This window comes from Gossypium hirsutum, chromosome A08 (assembly GCF_007990345.1).
Source record: "Gossypium hirsutum isolate 1008001.06 chromosome A08, Gossypium_hirsutum_v2.1, whole genome shotgun sequence".
NCBI lineage: Eukaryota > Viridiplantae > Streptophyta > Magnoliopsida > Malvales > Malvaceae > Gossypium > Gossypium hirsutum.
Window position 1 is genome coordinate 119,154,427 of NC_053431.1, and position 16,637 is coordinate 119,171,063.

The following is a 16,637-nucleotide window of genomic DNA, read 5'->3' on the forward strand; positions in this document are numbered from 1 at the left end:
TCCCTGCTCATCATCCTTCGAATTCACCCCCCCAAAAAAGCAAAAGAACACTCTTCGTTTTCTTTTCTCTCGGTTATCTTTTTCTTGTTATCGTCGCCGGCGGTTTTTCGCCGGAGAAGCGAAGCGGTTTACCGGAGGGAATGATGGAGTTAGTGACCAGTGATGATGTTCGCGTGAATTTCAAAGGCAATAACTTTACGTCCTCGTCCCGTCGCGTATTTCGGGAACTTTAACCGTATCTGATAAAAGGAAAAACCCTTAAGCAAAAGGGACTTTACTTAGCAGAGTTTTGAAGTTATTCCATACTTTTGTCTGGCAAATTAATAGTATATAATAATCAAGCTTAAGAGTCTCGAGTCTTGGTAAACCGCATTGATTTTTGGCCCTTCCAAAAGAAAAATTATATATTATTGTGAATTTCTGTGTCGATTGCGTTTGCTGATCTCATTACGAAGCGATATGTTTTCCAGTTATCAAAGCGAAGAATCAGCGTTAGTTTGAAAAGAAGCTACCGTGGTTAAGGGTGGAAGCGATTTTTTTTTTGGCTTTTTATTTTGGAAAAGCTGAGAAATATGCCTTTCCCAATGAAGATCCAACCGATCGATTTCAACACGGAGGAGGTGGCGCCTCCGCGGTTGGAAACAGTGAAGCCTGTGATGAAATCGCGGTTCAAGCGGCTGTTTGAGCGGCAGTTCCCTAGCGTTTTGAGGAATTCCGCGGCGGATAAGGTCGCTGCTCCTGCTGCCGTGGCCGCCGCCGATGAGCTGCCTTTTAACAAGGAATGCACCGGGGAGTTCGAACCGAGCTCCGTTTGCTTGGCGAAGATGGTCCAGAATTTCATCGAAGAGAACAACGAGAAGCAACAATCCGGTGCGGTCAGGTGTAGCCGTAACCGCTGCAACTGCTTCAATCGTAACTGCAACGAAGTCTCGGAAGACGAAATGGATGGTTTCAGCTTCGGTGACTCCAATCTCACTTCTTCTGGGGAATCACATGAAATTCTAAAGGTACAACAAAATTTACTTTCCTTAAGTTCTCTTCAAATTGCATTTTGTTCCACGATTTTAGGCTTTTTTTAATTGATTTTTTCCTTTTTCTTTTATGAAGCAGAGTTTGGTTTCTTGTGCTAGTGTGAATGAAAGGAATTTGTTGGCGGATACAGCAAAGATTGTGGAGAATAACAAGATCTGTAAACGCAAAGATGATTTTTGCAGGAAAATTGTTACTGATGGATTATTAGCCCTTGGATATGATGCTTCTATCTGCAAATCTCATTGGGAAAAATCCCCCTCTTATCCCGCTGGTGATTTTCTCTCTCCCATTTTTACTAAAAATATATCTCTTATAGCTCTGTTTTGCTTGAAGAAAGGAAAATTTGTTTCTATTCCTCTGTTATGATTTATGAATTGAATTTTAATAATTAGGGGTATAATTATAGTTTTATTTTTAACGAACAGGGGAATATGAATATATAGATGTGATAATTGAAGGGGAACGATTGCTGATCGACATTGATTTCAGATCAGAATTCGAAATCGCCCGATCAACAAAAACTTACAAATCAATCCTCCAAATGCTTCCCTTCATCTTTGTAGGCAAAACCGATCGTCTTCAGAAGATAATTGCTATTGTTTCCGATGCTGTAAAGCAAAGCCTAAAGAAGAAGGGAATGCACGTTCCTCCATGGCGAAAAGCTGAGTATGTCAAGTCCAAATGGCTCTCTCCTCATAACCGAACCACGCCTTCTCCTTCGCCCACTGTTACATCCACATCCACAATTGAAACACCCAAAGAAGTTGAATTAGAAACCAAAGCTAAAGAGAAAACCCAACCTGAATTGAACCCCGAAATGAAAAACTCAGTTGAAGATTCTGAGTTGGGGGAATCCATATTTGCTTTCTCTGATAGCTCTGAAGAAGGGAAGGAAGAGGAGAAAGAAGCATGGAAGCTACCTGAGATAAAACCCAAGAATTCACTAATTGGGGTTAAGCTCGTGACTGGTTTGGCTTCAGTAATAGAAGATGAACCAATAAAATTTTGACTTTTTTTAATTTTCCCTTCTTTTTTTGCACCCTTTTGGGTTATTAGAGAATCAAATACTATGGTACATGACTTACCTGTTTGAATCCCCTTCTGTTTTTTTTATGTAAGGGTTGATCTGATAATATGAAATAAAATTTTTATAAAAACAGTAGTTAGAAGTTTAAACATTAGAGTTAAAAAATATTCTGTAAAATCTTCGAGGAAGCATTGGAAATTCATATATTCTTCTTGGGGTTCTTTTCTTTTTTTTTTTAATTTGATTTTTGCAGTGACCTTGTGGAATCAATTCAAAGCATAGCATAGAAGAGGAAAATGGTAAACTCCCCATTATCTTTCTTTCATTTTTCTTAAAAAAATTCCTCAAGTATTGTCAGCTTTAATCTTTGTTAATGTTCTTCTTAAAAGGAATGGAACTGAATTTTATGCTGATGGAAACAGGCTCGTGCAGTCTCGAGCACAGTGAGGTTAGGTCTAAAACTTAATAATTTTTTAATTTTTTTACTTGAAAGACTTTCACCTGATGCTCTGCTATGTCTTCTTCATAATGCATATTTTATTAATGTCATTAAAGAATCTATTTTGTTTTTGGATTGAATTGTTCTCCGGGTTCAGTGTGTGGCCTGAAAACCTCTGTTTTATTTTATTTTTTACTACTTTAAGCTCTGTTTGTTACCCATAGTTTTGGTTTTGATTGATGGACTTAAAAAAAAATCCCAATTTTCCTTAATATGTTTTTGTTTAGTTATTGAGATGGACCACCAGATGTCAGTTCTTTAGTATTTTGATAAGTAAGCATAAACAAAAAAAGATATTCTAATTGCAATTTTAGCCTAATTTATCTCACCCCTAATATTATGTTATTTGTAGGTAAATTTAAATTTCCTTGTGAATGACGTTTTTGTCCATCTAGTAGTTGGCATATTTATATATATTTTGATTCTGATATGTACATATGGTCAGTGGTAGTGTTTTCCTTTTTCTTTTTTACCTGTCGCCCAAAATAAGGAAAATGTAAAATAACAAAATAATCTTCTCTTGAATTTTTTTTTTGAAAAAAGGTATAATATAATAATTTCACAAAAGTACTAAATTATGACTCAAATTTTTAACTTTGAAACATTTTAATTGATTTTTTCAAAATAAATACCGTGTGAAAAATTGATACCAACGTTAAATGCTATCCTGCTGAGCGTATTTCCATTGATCAAATTATAAGTTCATGTTAGATTACAATTTGATTCATATATTTTAGGCTTAGGCTTAATTTTTTATTTAGAAAAAGACATCATTAAACGATTATAATAGATAAACCACAATTAAGAGGAATTAGACCTGTAACAATCTCTTTTCAACAAGCTTATAACTAATGCTGGTGGTGTTCTAAATCAATGTATCAAAGAACTTACTGAATCGGCATATTTAGTCATGTGATTCACAACACTATTAAGATTTCTTGGGATACGTCAGATATGAACCTCTTATTTCCGACACAATACCTGACAATTGACGTAGTAGTTGTAACTCTACTAAATTACTACTAGCTCATCTACGATAAAAGTAATTTAATCAATAATGCATTATCACATTCAATTTCAACATTTCTAAACCTTTTATCCTAAGCTAAACATAATCCTTTCAACATTAAAGAATGATTCATTGTCTAAACATTTCTTTATATTTTTTACATGGTTGTGTAAGCTAGATAATAGTAAAAAAGGTTAAAGTGAGACTTGCATTATAATATAGGGACCAAAAGTGCAAACACATGAACATGTGGGTTTTCTTTTTAACGGGATGAAAGCAAAACGATGGGTGAAGTGAATGAAAAATAGTAAAAGAATCAAAAGTGAAGGTAAAAATAGGTATAAAAAAAGCCTATTATTTAAATATGCTGACAAAATAATCAGATTGGTATGAAATTAATTTAATTAGAAATTGGAGAATAATATTTCAAAACGAATATAATAATATGTTAATGTTTCTTTTAAGAGTTTGAGACGTGGGTTTATGGTTTTTCAGTACTGAACCCCATTTATTCAGAATGGTCCAGCGTGAAGGGAAAGGATAAAAAAACAGAAGAATCTAAGGAACTACACAAGGTTGGCAGTTGTGGAACATTTAGAATAGTTGAAGCTTGGGATAATTCTGGAACATAAAAAAGGAAAGAGGGAGTTGTTCTGTTGTTGTTAGGAAAATGTCTTTTACTTGCAATACAATCAAAATTATAAACAAACTGTCGGTTGGGGAATGTCAGCGAATTGCTCAACCTTCCTTCCTGCACTTTCATCACCGTAAAATTCAAATTCACGATAAGGTTAAAATAAAAATAAAATTAAAAATAAATATTATCTAATTAATCGATTAAAAATTAAAATAACATTAATTATTCAAGTTATTAAGAATTTAATTATTATATGAAAAGGGGAGAGGGAGATGGGATAAATCTTAAATTTATATGAACTCTGATTTAATATATAATTGTATACATAAATTTTAATTTTGTGCAATTATACACATAAAACTCTATTTGTGCTTCAAATGTATACTTGAAATTTTAATTTTGATTTAATCATGCACATTTAAAGAAATAAATACATTATTTTATTTTTATGTTAGATAAATATAATTATTTATTTATACAATATATAAGTATAAATTGATGTTATATCAATAATTGCATTAATTATTCAAATCAAATTCCTTGTATAAAATTTCATAAAACCAAAATTCATGTATATAATTGTACATTAAACCATAATTCATGAATAGTTTTGAAATTTATCCTATAATTTTTTAATTATTATATGACATGAAAATAATATGTATTAAAAATAAATGTTAAAAAAACAAGTTATTAATTTAGCAGCCACATCAACTGTTAAGTATTTAACGATTTTAAATTTATAAAAAAATAAAAAGATAAGTCAGGTGATTATTTTATAACCTTTTAAAATTAAGTGATTTAATAAAAATTTTTAATAGTTGAATGAACATTGATGCAATTTACTTTAAAAATTAACTCAATTAAGCGATGACTAAGATTGATTTTTTAAAATAAAAATAGAATTATAAAGTAACAACAAGCACCGAAGCTTGTCGTTTCTGTGCCTCGTACTGACGTAAAAGAGGGTCCACATTGTATTATTGGAAATTGGATTAGATAAAATTTAAAGGGACCTGTTTTTAATAATTATTCATCAAAAGCCGTTTGATTATCTTTTTATATTTGTATTTTAAAGCTCCAACCACATGATTGCTTTTGTGAAATTTTAATACCATATTTTAATTTCTTCAAAATTTGGTGGGGTCTCACTGTCTCATCCACTTCACTATACTCATAATCCTCAAATTTTTAATTTAATTTAATTTTCTAATCCTATTTAAATCGAGAATAAGATCAGATATCGATTTATTGAAAGTTATTGAATAGGTTGATCCATAAATTAGTATGGACTAATTTTACCAAGTAAAAAATTGGTTGAATTGGGCAATTTAACAGAAACATCTTTTTTTAATTTTTAATAATTTATTTAATCGAACTGAACAAACTGATTAAATTGGTAAACGAATTTGATCATCAATCCAATTTTGAAAACCTCCAACTTAATAAATTCCTTGAGTTTTATATTAAATTTTTATTTTTTTTTATTTTAAAAAATTTAATTGAGTAAAATTTGTTTTCTTAAATTATGGATATACATTTTTAACCTATTATTTCTCTTTAATTCCTTTTTAAATTATGTTATATGAAGTTTGAGGTTTCATTTAACAAGTTTAGTAATATAAAAGTTTAATTGATATAATTTCAATAATTTAAAATGTAATTAAAATATTTTGAAATTAAAAAATTAATTTAAAACAAGGTGAAAGTTTTCCTTTAAGTATCACTTTTTTTCGTGTGATTCGAAAATTTTCAATATTAAATAGTCATATTCACAACTAAATTTATAATCGAGTCAGATCAAACTATTAAATAAAGGTAAATTCTTTTAAATCTGCTATTTTTATTTATAAAATTTGAATTTCTATTTATAAATTATATCTAATTTCTGATTATTTGAATCAATTACAGATAAATAATTTTATATAATGAAGCATGCACTTAAAAATTTACAAATATAAATATGAACCGAAAAGAGGAAATAAAAAATGAAATATTCCACCACTTTATAGAATTTATCAATCTTTTTGACTTATCCTCAAATTCACACCGTCAGCCGGCACGTGTTTATCCTTTGCGAAGCTTATAAAAAGCCACCGGTTTGGTAGTGCGCTAAAAAATAATGTTTGCAAAAAATCGGTTTAATTAGTTAGATTATTAATTTTAATTTAATTCGATTCAATAATAACTTTATTTTTTTAAAAATTAATAAATTACATTTTAAATTATTAAATTATTAGTAAATTTAGTTTAGTCACCAGAGAACTTTTCTAGTAATAAAATGTTATTCATCTTGAATTTATAGATTTTGTGAACAAAGTAGGTTTTTTTATATAATTTTTTAATTCATTGTTAATTAAAAATTATTTATTTTTAATGACCTTTCTAAAATTTTATTTTAATAGAGACAATCATGATAAATAGGACGCTTTAATAAATTTGATACCTTTTTAAGTAATGTTTTGAGTTGAAGTTTTGTGAATAAAAAAATAATAATATTGAAATAAATTTGTTCCTTATTTAAGGATTGACTAAATTCAAAAGCACAATATTACTACAAGATAAAAGACAAGTCTCAGGGTTGAAGTCAAAAAATTATTTTAGAATGGAAGGATCAAAATGTAATTATACTATTATATTGATATATAATTTTATAAAAAATTAAGGAGTTAAATGATAAATCTATCATTTTTTTTTGGAGCCAATGCCACTTCTTGTTCTCTTTGTCTTTGTCCTTGATCGATCCATTCTCATTTGTATAAAACTCAATTAATTTGTATAAATTTTAATAATTTTTTGTGAGGTTAATATTTTAATAAATTAACTATTATACTTCATATTCTACTCATATAGATTGGGTTTGTTAATTTTAAAATAAACTGAAAATTTCTAATTAATTATTTATATAAAATACTTTCAATCATTGAATAATTATTAATATAATTTGTGTTTTTATTGGTTTAATAGTTATAAAATTAATTCGAAATTTAATCACGAGATGTGATATGGTAGTTTCTCACTTCATCCTTTAATCATCCCCACCATGAAAGTGAAGCATATTTTATGATTTCAACTTTTTTTGAAATTTATGTGCAAGCTGAGGTAAAATTATTTTAATAAATTTAATGGTCGTGTTAATAGATACTTGATTTTGAAAAAGAAAAAAAACCCGAACTTTTATGTGCCTTCAAAATAAAATTATATTAACAAATTTAATTATGATGTGAGTAGAATATTAAACGTTTTCTAAAAGTAGTTAGCTTTCTTAGGGTGGGTTTGGATGGGCGATTGGATGCGGTGCGGTGCGTTTAGCTTATTTTTTATCTCACGCTACAGTATCGCTACAGTATCTAATCTCACCGCCACTGCTGTTTTTATACTAACAATAGGTAAACGCACCGCCCATCCAAACTCACTCTTAGTTAGTGTGTTGCCACTTTAGGCTATTCTTTTATATAATCAAGAGTAAAAGTCAGTGTTGGCCTTTTTTTACAGAAAAAGTCAATAATTTTGTCCCTCTTTGATTCCCTTCACAACATAACATTTTTCTTTTACTTTGGTAAAGTTTTGAAATTTACTTTATATAAAAAATTGAAAATTACTCCCTAAAATTCTTCCCTCTATGTAGAATTAATTACAAAATAACTTAAAATTAAGGTCTAATTATTTTCTAGTTATTGCAATTTTGGGGACTTTAATATTAGGCTTTTTATTTTTAATTTCAAAATTTTAGTTTATCTATTTATTTGATTTAAGAAACAATATTTAATTAGTAACACATTTAATTGATTTTTATTAAATTTAAATATGATTTATAAATATGATTTAAAATTTTAAATCTAATTTAAAAATGTCAGAAATTCAACTTTATCATAAATTCATTAACAATGTTATTAATATAAATAGATAAACTAAATTTCTGTGGAAATAAAGCAAATAATAAATTCCAAAGAATATATGGTTTGAGGCCATAATTAAACTTAAAATTAATTAAATAGTGTGTTACCATATAAATGTTTAACCAAAAAAAAAACTATATTTTCATTTAAAAGCATTAAATTTATATGCACCAAAGTGAATTTTTTAACCCGATGAAAAATAAATAATTTATAATTTAATATACAGGAGAGAGATTTATTTATACATATGTAAAAATAATTTAGTTTTACATCTTTTTATATTTTTTTGTATGATTAATATTTTAACAATTTAACCGTTACATTTTATATTTCTTTCATATAGATAATGCATGTTAAATTTGACGTAAATTAAAAATTTTCAAATTCTTTATTTTATGTAAAAAAATTTAACTGTTCAATAAATATTATTAATTTAATATTTTAGATTAATATAATAGAGATATCAAATCGATTCAAAATTTTATATAAAAATAAATATAATTATATTAATAAATTTAACGATTAAATTATTAAAATATTAATCATATAAGAAAAATACGAAAAGATGTAAAAACTACTTTAATTTTAAACATATATATATTCATGTTTTTATCATGTGTGATATTTTTTTTTTTTTGAGTTTCGATTGTTAGGACCAGATTTTATTAATTTATTTATTTTATATTTGTATAAAATTGAGTGATTAGAAAGCAGCCAGCAATTAGACTTTTCAGTTACGTCACTACGTTTTCCAAACATTTCTTTACATGTGATTCATAACAAAGTTACCACGTATCTCTTATTTTCAAGAAAAAGAAAAAAGTTACTACTTATCTTATTCATCACATGTTAATATTATTCGGCGTTTGAACTACATAAACTCAACAACCAAATTAAAATAATGACTCGGTTTTTCACCAAAAAGTAATAATAATAATGACTCGGTTTTTTTTATCAATTTGATTTTTAATTAAAATTAATTATTATTTCTTTCAAAAAAAGTTAAATCGGTTTTTTAAGGAAAGTGTATTAAAATATTATTTTTTCAAAATAATATTAGTGTGATAATCGATATAACAATCCATGTATACTTTATATTGACATAAAATTATTTATTTCATATGACATGTCAACAAATAATTTAAAAATCATAAAAATATTAAAAAAAGTAAAAATTTAAAAACATATAAAAAGCTTATAAAATTTAAAAAAAAAAAACCATAGTCACATTAACTGTTATGTTTAAAAGTTTACTATTTTAATTAATATTTTCACTAAAAAATATTTCAATTTAAAAAAATTAATGGTTAAATTCAAATTTTCATAAAGTTGAACACTAAATTTAAATTTTTTTTAAAAATAAAAATCAAATGGACATTAAAGAATAAATTTTTTATTATGTCTGTATTTAAAGGCAAAACGTATAAACATCTATTTACCATGTTCATTATCCCTCTAAATACAACTGACCTGCTTAATCCATATGACATTTAGATAGACCTCATCTCTTCAATTAACCCTATTTGAGCTAAATTGTAAATTTAAAGTTAGGGTATAAATGAGATACAAATGCACATAACCTATTGAATTAAAATTAATTTAATTTGATAATTCGCAAGCCAAATTTCAGCTCAGACTTATTAATATTTTATTCTATCAGCTTGCAAGTTTTATTGAACTTTTAGTATTTTTTATATTACTAAATTACATTATTACTCTTAATATATATTATTAACTTCAAGCTTAATTATCTAACCAAACACAAGCTCGAGTATAAAAATTGATAAACAAGCTTAATCTTAAATAGCTTAATTATATCTCAAGCAAGCTCAAACTTAAAAATTGATACTCAACCAAAATCAAATCACATTTGAGCTCCGAATTTCAAGTCAAGCTCAAGCTCGACAATATTCCGAATTGGCTTGGCTTAATTATGCCCGTAATCAAAGTTTATTGTTGATGAACATTTAACTGCATGATTTCACGTACCCATGGGTGTTTCTAAGCATGGACAATTGCTGTCAAAAATCGAGCAGCCATTCTCAATGGTAGACCTTTTTAACAGCCAGATTTGGCTCCTTGAGCACCACATGTGAAGTTCATACGAATTTCATGCAGAATTATTTACCGTTTCTAAGTTTTTTTTTTTTACTAAATGAACCAGATATGCAGTCAATGCTATATGATGACAGATAATGATGGTCAACGCTGAATGAAGATCTTAAATACAAAAATGCACGTGAGAATGATCAATGCCCATGAATAGATTTCAACCAATAGTTCGTACCAAACAGCTAAAGCTAATATTTAGCTTTGCTTGTTGTTCGTGGCAGCCCCATGGGGTAGTCCAGGTTCCCAACCAGGCATGGGTACGCATGGACTCACACCAGGGCCAATCTGCTTTTGCACGCCTCTCGGCGTATGCTGCAATGCAGATGTTTCGTTAACATTTTCCACTCCTATTTCGGTTTGTGGATTCACGATAGGAGTAACCAGGTTGTTGCCTGTGAAACTGTTGTCTAGTCTCGGGTGATGGATGGGAGCAGCAATGTTAGGAACTGGTTGGTGAAATAACTTATTAGTGTCCGGCGGCAATGGCAAGGAACCTGTGGATGATTCCAATGGGCTGCTAACAAAAGGCACGGTTACACTAGGTACACTGGGCCTAGATAGAAGAACGGGGTTAATGCCAGTCACCCGCTTAAATGTTTCTTCAGCCATTTTGACCTGAACATTTCAGAATACAACAATCAAAACCTGACAACCCGGAAATAAGGTTTACACGGATCATAAACAATAGTGACTTTTAGCAAGAAGTAAAATAGTTAAAAAGAACTATAATACTCTTGCAGCAGTTGCAGGCATAAAGATGCATGATTGTGTTTCACAGTTGGCAACAGTCCAAACACTGACATTAGCATCTGATGTCCAAGATGGTAACTTCGGTGCATTAACTAACACACGAGACCATGTCAGTATTTATTGTATAAATTTAGATAGACATACAAATCATGAACAATTTAAGTATAAGGACAGTTGAACACACCATAGAAGTAACAGTGTGTCAGTACTGGACATGTCCAGCAGATTCCTGAAATGAAGCACATATAAATCGCCAATAACCAAATTAATCCCTCTTCGCCGAGAGATTTGCTGCTAATATATTCTGCAAGCACATTTACAGCTAAATCCTTCAATTTTAGATGATGAAGGATTTTGAATTGCCCATGGCTTTTCAAAATTTGCCACAGACTAATCTTCACAAACTTCTGGTGTCACAATAAAATAATCTCCTGTCATTTATTTGGAAGTAAGTTTTCAACTTTCAGGAGGACCATATATTAACTAACTGCAGAGGAACTCTACCAGGATAAGAAAATGCAACTTGGACAAGGATGATGGCTTGCTTACCTTTGCTCTTAATGTCTCAATATCAGCCTTCAGAATTCTATTGTCAACGGCAGCTTCATCATACTTGTGATTCATGTCAGTTAGACGCTCAAGTAATGAGGAATGCTCAGCTCTTAATTGACCAACCTAGGAAAAAAACACTTGCAGTATAAAACAAGACGGCAAAACAGAGTGCATGAGAACATAGGAGAAACGGGGAATGATGTGGCAAAACCTGTGTTTCAAGTTCATTCATTTGTGCTTGCTTTCTTCTTCTAGAGCGTCTGGCTGATTCTCGATTTGACCGCATTCTGGGGCATCACCAAAATACAATTAGTTAAAGGCAACATTGTGATTGCATAAAATTTGAGTTTACTAAGAATTAATTCATTCATGCATCCGGTAGTTAGGAAGTGACAAGCACACGTTCTATTTGCTAAATGAATATTTGATCCTGTCCAAGATAACTAATTGGTTCTTATAGCTATTACTTAAAAACTAGTAAAGAAAATACATCACCAAGATTAAGACTGAGGAAAAGAGATAAAGAAAAGGAAAGCAAACACAGTAAGCAAAAGAGAATAATAAACAGAACAGATAGCATTTCAAACACCTCAAACCAATCACCAATACAACAAAACAATACAAAACATGAGTACCTCCTAGCACGCTTTGCATCAGCTGGATCCATGTTTTCAGTGGTTTCAGTATCTCCTTCAAGTTCACCATCATCTGAATCTTCTCTTGATGACCCACTTGTGGCTTGCCTCATCTGTGTCCCTGGTTTTTTTTGTGTAGTTGAAACAGCCGAAATACCAGCATCAGGTTCACCCTGTTCCTGTGTCTTTGAGGAACCTACAATGACAGAATTTGTATTAAAAGATCAGCAAGATTTAATGGTAAGTAGTTACAGGAAGAGGAGATATTAAACAAAGAGCTATAAGCTTCTTTAGTATATCGTTTACTGTTCAGATCTCAGAAAATGTGAAGAAAAAATAGGAAGTTAAATGAAGTGAAGAAAAATGAAATATAAACAGGGAATGTTGCTTGCCTTGTTTGAATGCCTACATAAAGTTTAGTGGAAACTAATAAAATTTATGAAAATATGGTAAACCAAGTTAATTCCATTTTATATATCCCTAGATCAATTTCTCATTTTCCTTTCACTCTTCCGCAAAACATAAATTGGAGAATGCATTGCATTATACTTAATGAAAACATCGACTACTACTATTCTTAAGTATAATCATGCATGATACATGCAAGACAGCTCCTGCAACAACAAAGAGCAAAACAAACATTGCTGGAGTTAACTTAGAAGGAAGCAAACTACATAAACATTCACGTCATGCATTCTGCCACTAGCCTTCCCCAACAAATCAGATTAGATGAAATACATTCAACTCAATCCCACATAGACTTGTTCTAGTACATCAAGGAGTTGACTGCTATATTCAAAGTTCTTTCTATCTAAAGTCATAGTTTAAAGGTTGCAACCTAATATTGCAACAACACAAGCTTATAAACAAGACGCTGTTAATCATCTGATATTTGACTATTAGTGGCTTGCCACCAGAACTCTAATATTTAATTTCAGAAAGTGAGACACCTTCGTTAACTCTCAAAATACAAGTATCAGTAAGAAAAAAATGTTCTACACTGACTAAAACTCAATCTAACTATTGCTAAGGATTAAAAAAAGCACCTCTGAAGTGAGTCGAATTAGCATGAATAAAATTTTCCTAGTTGAACAAATGAAAATAAAAAACAGATGAAAAATATATGAATCTAATAGCAGAAATCGTATGCTGGTTTTTCTTTATAAAGAAAAAAAAATTCTCTAAGGAATTGCAATCAAATGCGGTAAAAAAGATGTCAACAAATAAGAATAAAACAACCGTAAGCGTTCCTTTCCTCCTCAGTCTAAAAAAATTCCATCTATTGCATTGGATGGTAAAAAAAAACAATCTAATGAGTCGGATTCATTTAAAAGAGATGCCAAAACAGGGACATTTTATAGTAAAAGGTTACCTCGAACATCGGATCCCGACTGAAGCGCTTGATTTTCAGCTTGCGCAGACGAACCTTCTGCCTTCACAACCGACGCCTGGATAATTTTTTTGTTGCAATATTAGATTTCAATTTTTATTTTTTGGAGAAAGAAAATCCAATTGGAAAATTAAGATTAGAGATAAAATAATACACGAGAGAGAGCAACAGCAGCGCAGGCTTGATGGAGCTTGTTCTTAAGGATCGCGCGGTACTCATCCGCGTCAATCGGTACCGTCGGTGTCGAATCGGACGGCGGACGATTAAGATTATTAGGCTTTTTACCTCCACCGCGCCACCATCCCCGTCGCCATTTTCAGATTTCGAAACCGGCGCTTGAGGTACCGCCAAAGACGTACCAATCACATTCTCACCCGCACGTGACCCCTGGATCGCCGCACCAGCACCAGAAAATTCTTCTAGAAACTTCTCTAACGCCCACTCCGATTGGCTCCGGCTCATCCCCGCAGCAGCGCCTGTAGCAGAAGCCGCCCAAAAAGGGTCGGAGAAATCGTCAACGGAGAACACGCTATTCATCGTTTTCAGTGAAATCCTCTTTCCTCGGCGATTTGCAATTTGCGTTTCGTCCTTGTTTTTCTTCTCGTTCGACTATTTATGCGGGAACAAACGGCAAATATCCACTGCTTTTTTGTCTACAAATATATATCCAATAATAGTACCAAAAATGGATAACAACTTGGCCTTTCGTAAACGTGTTAGTTTATTAGTGAGTGATGAGGATGGCTATGTCTGGAATCTGGAACACTTGATTTTGTCAAGTTTAATGTGGCCCAATCTGTGGGCTAAGACCGAAAGAAAGTAAAGGAGAAAGAGGAGAGGAGCCCATGAAAATTGTACTTATTAGATACAATATTGAATGTGGAGTCCATAGTCGGCAAATTTGTTTGGACCAAAATGTGACATTGTTTACTTTACATTTTATGCTGGAGTGGGTAAATAATTGTAAAAAAAAAATAGATAATATAATTTTTGGCTCGTAACTAGATTTAGTTTTATATTTGTACTTTTCTTTTCGTTTTAGTTTTTAAACTTAAGAATTAGATTTATTTTGATTCTTAAATTTATATTTTGCCAAGATGTTATGATATAATTAATGCTATTAGAACGAATCGTATTTAAGATCCAAGAATTGATTTATATAACAGTCGAATAAAGGATTTGAATTTATTAAATTAAAATTTTCTTAAAATTGGTAAAAAAAATTGAAACAAAAATCGATTGTTGGATTGGTTTAATAGTTTTTTTTAGATTTTTATAAAGTTTAATTGTTTATTTATTATTGGTTTGAGAGTCGAATCAATCAAATTGATTGAATCAGGAACCGATGATCTGATGTGTTCAATCATCGGTCCAATTATTAAAATACTGAATATAACACTCTAAGATTGCACCATATCGTTATCTGAAAAACTATATAAAGTTTATATAATTTATTTAATTTTCATTATGAATTTAAATTCTTATTGTAACTAAATTTTTTCTGTCTTTTGACATGCTTTTCTCTTTGCCTTTTGACACGTTTTTCTGCTCTTGTTATAGCACGTTTCTTTTCTTTTTCCGATTTGTTTGAACAAATTTTTTTGTCTATCTCTCGGTGATTAGAACATGAATGAGTTTATAGCAGGTTTATCAATTGACGAGGAGGAGGAAGAAACCATCCAATTTGGGGTAGAATCATCTAATCGTGAAATTCGTATGCTAATTTTTTTGTGGGAATGTTTCTTACCTCAAGCGTAGTCAACTTTCAAGCATGAGATTGACGTTGGCAAATGTTTGGCATCCAATTAGGGAGTCTCAATCTTAGATCTGGAAAATGGAATATTCTTATTTCGTTTTTATTTTGAAGTTGATGTTGACCGAATAGAAAAAATGGTCTATGGAATTGCATCGATTAAAGGAAAGGGAAGATCCTTTGGCTGTCCAACTAAACTAGGTTGATTTCTGGATGCTTATATATGATCTTCCCCATGGTTTTATGTTTGAGGTTGTTGCAAAGCAATTAGGTAGTTTTATTGGGATTTTCTTGGAATATGATGCATCAGATATTGAACTAAGATACAAAAGAATAATGGGAATAAGGGTGCAAATCGATGTTAGGAAACCACTGAAAAGGAAAAAGAAGCTTGTTTTCCTGAATGGACCACCTGTTTATGTCCGTTTTGAATATGAAAAACTCACTATATTTTGCTTTCTATGCGGCAAATTAGGTCATGGTGAAAGTTTTGCCCGATTAGAGCTTTTATCCGAGACAATATTATGAGTTTCGATGGGATATTTCTTTACGGGCACAGTTAAGAAGAAATGTGACATGGAAGAGTAGGTGGCTAGTAGAGAACGGTGGTAGTGGAATTCCAAATTATGGAAACTCCACAAATAAATCGGAACAAAGTAATATTGAGGTGTCATAATCTTTTCTCGTTGATCAATGGGCAAATTTGGGATTACTCTCCAACATTTATCGTTCAACAAAAAGAAAGTCTAATGTAACGTCAACTCCTGGCCTAATAAAGGTGGGTGAATTGGGCCAAATCAATAATAACTGGGGGAATAATTTTGATGAGGAAATGATAGTTTTTTACAATGAAAATAGCCCAATAAAACAAAGTTATGGGCTAAAATGACCCCGTTTTCAGTCAAATGCTTTAGGAGTTTCTTCTAATGATGATTCGAATTAAGCTTCAGGTACTTTGATGCAGATACCAAATTCAAGTAGATTGGCAAGCCTTGCCAAATAGGTCAGTTGGACGCAATAGAACTCTTAAGCTGGAATGTTCGGGGTTTCGAGAGGCTTCAAACAGTTTATTGTCTTCGACATATGCTGAAAGATATAAATCCCTCTGTGGTTTTCTTTATTGAGGCAAAACTGCAGGGTTCTCATATGGAAGAAATAATAAGTAAGTTTGGATTTTAGAGTTGATTCTGATGGTAGAAGTGGAGGTTTATCAATGGGTTAGAATAGTGATTGTAAAGTGTCTCTCAAGTCATTTTCGAGAAGGCATATTGATATCATGATCGATGAGGATTTGGATGGTTAAACGTGGAGGTGTACGAGGTTTTATGGAGCACCCGAGGAA

The 16,637-nt window shown here is 30.8% G+C and overlaps 2 protein-coding genes across 4 annotated transcripts; one reads left to right on the forward strand and one right to left on the reverse strand.

Annotated features, from left to right (window-relative positions):
- On the forward strand, positions 1-2,208 carry LOC107936508 (uncharacterized). Of its 2 annotated transcripts, none has more exons than XM_016869249.2 (3): positions 1-1,007; positions 1,108-1,303; positions 1,458-2,208. In XM_016869249.2, the coding sequence occupies exons 1-3, from the start codon at positions 573-575 to the stop codon at positions 2,039-2,041; spliced, it is 1,215 nt and encodes a 404-aa protein (XP_016724738.1). In that variant the 5' UTR covers positions 1-572; the 3' UTR covers positions 2,042-2,208. The 2 variants fall into 2 exon arrangements, with proteins under 2 accessions (XP_016724738.1, XP_016724740.1); XM_016869251.2 differs by having other exon boundaries at positions 2-1,007; positions 1,111-1,303.
- An 8,141-nt stretch (positions 2,209-10,349) lies between these two features.
- On the reverse strand, positions 10,350-14,231 carry LOC107936505 (light-inducible protein CPRF2). 2 transcript variants are annotated; one of them, XM_016869244.2, is made up of 8 exons: positions 13,697-14,231; positions 13,525-13,600; positions 12,153-12,348; positions 11,729-11,804; positions 11,515-11,640; positions 11,150-11,372; positions 10,948-11,057; positions 10,350-10,830 (listed from the first exon to the last, which is right to left on the reverse strand). In XM_016869244.2, the coding sequence occupies exons 3-8, from the start codon at positions 12,263-12,265 to the stop codon at positions 10,411-10,413; spliced, it is 1,068 nt and encodes a 355-aa protein (XP_016724733.2). In that variant the 5' UTR covers positions 12,266-12,348; positions 13,525-13,600; positions 13,697-14,231; the 3' UTR covers positions 10,350-10,410. The 2 variants fall into 2 exon arrangements, with proteins under 2 accessions (XP_016724733.2, XP_016724734.2); XM_016869245.2 differs by lacking the exons at positions 10,948-11,057; positions 11,150-11,372.
- Between the last annotated feature and the right edge of the window lie 2,406 nt (positions 14,232-16,637).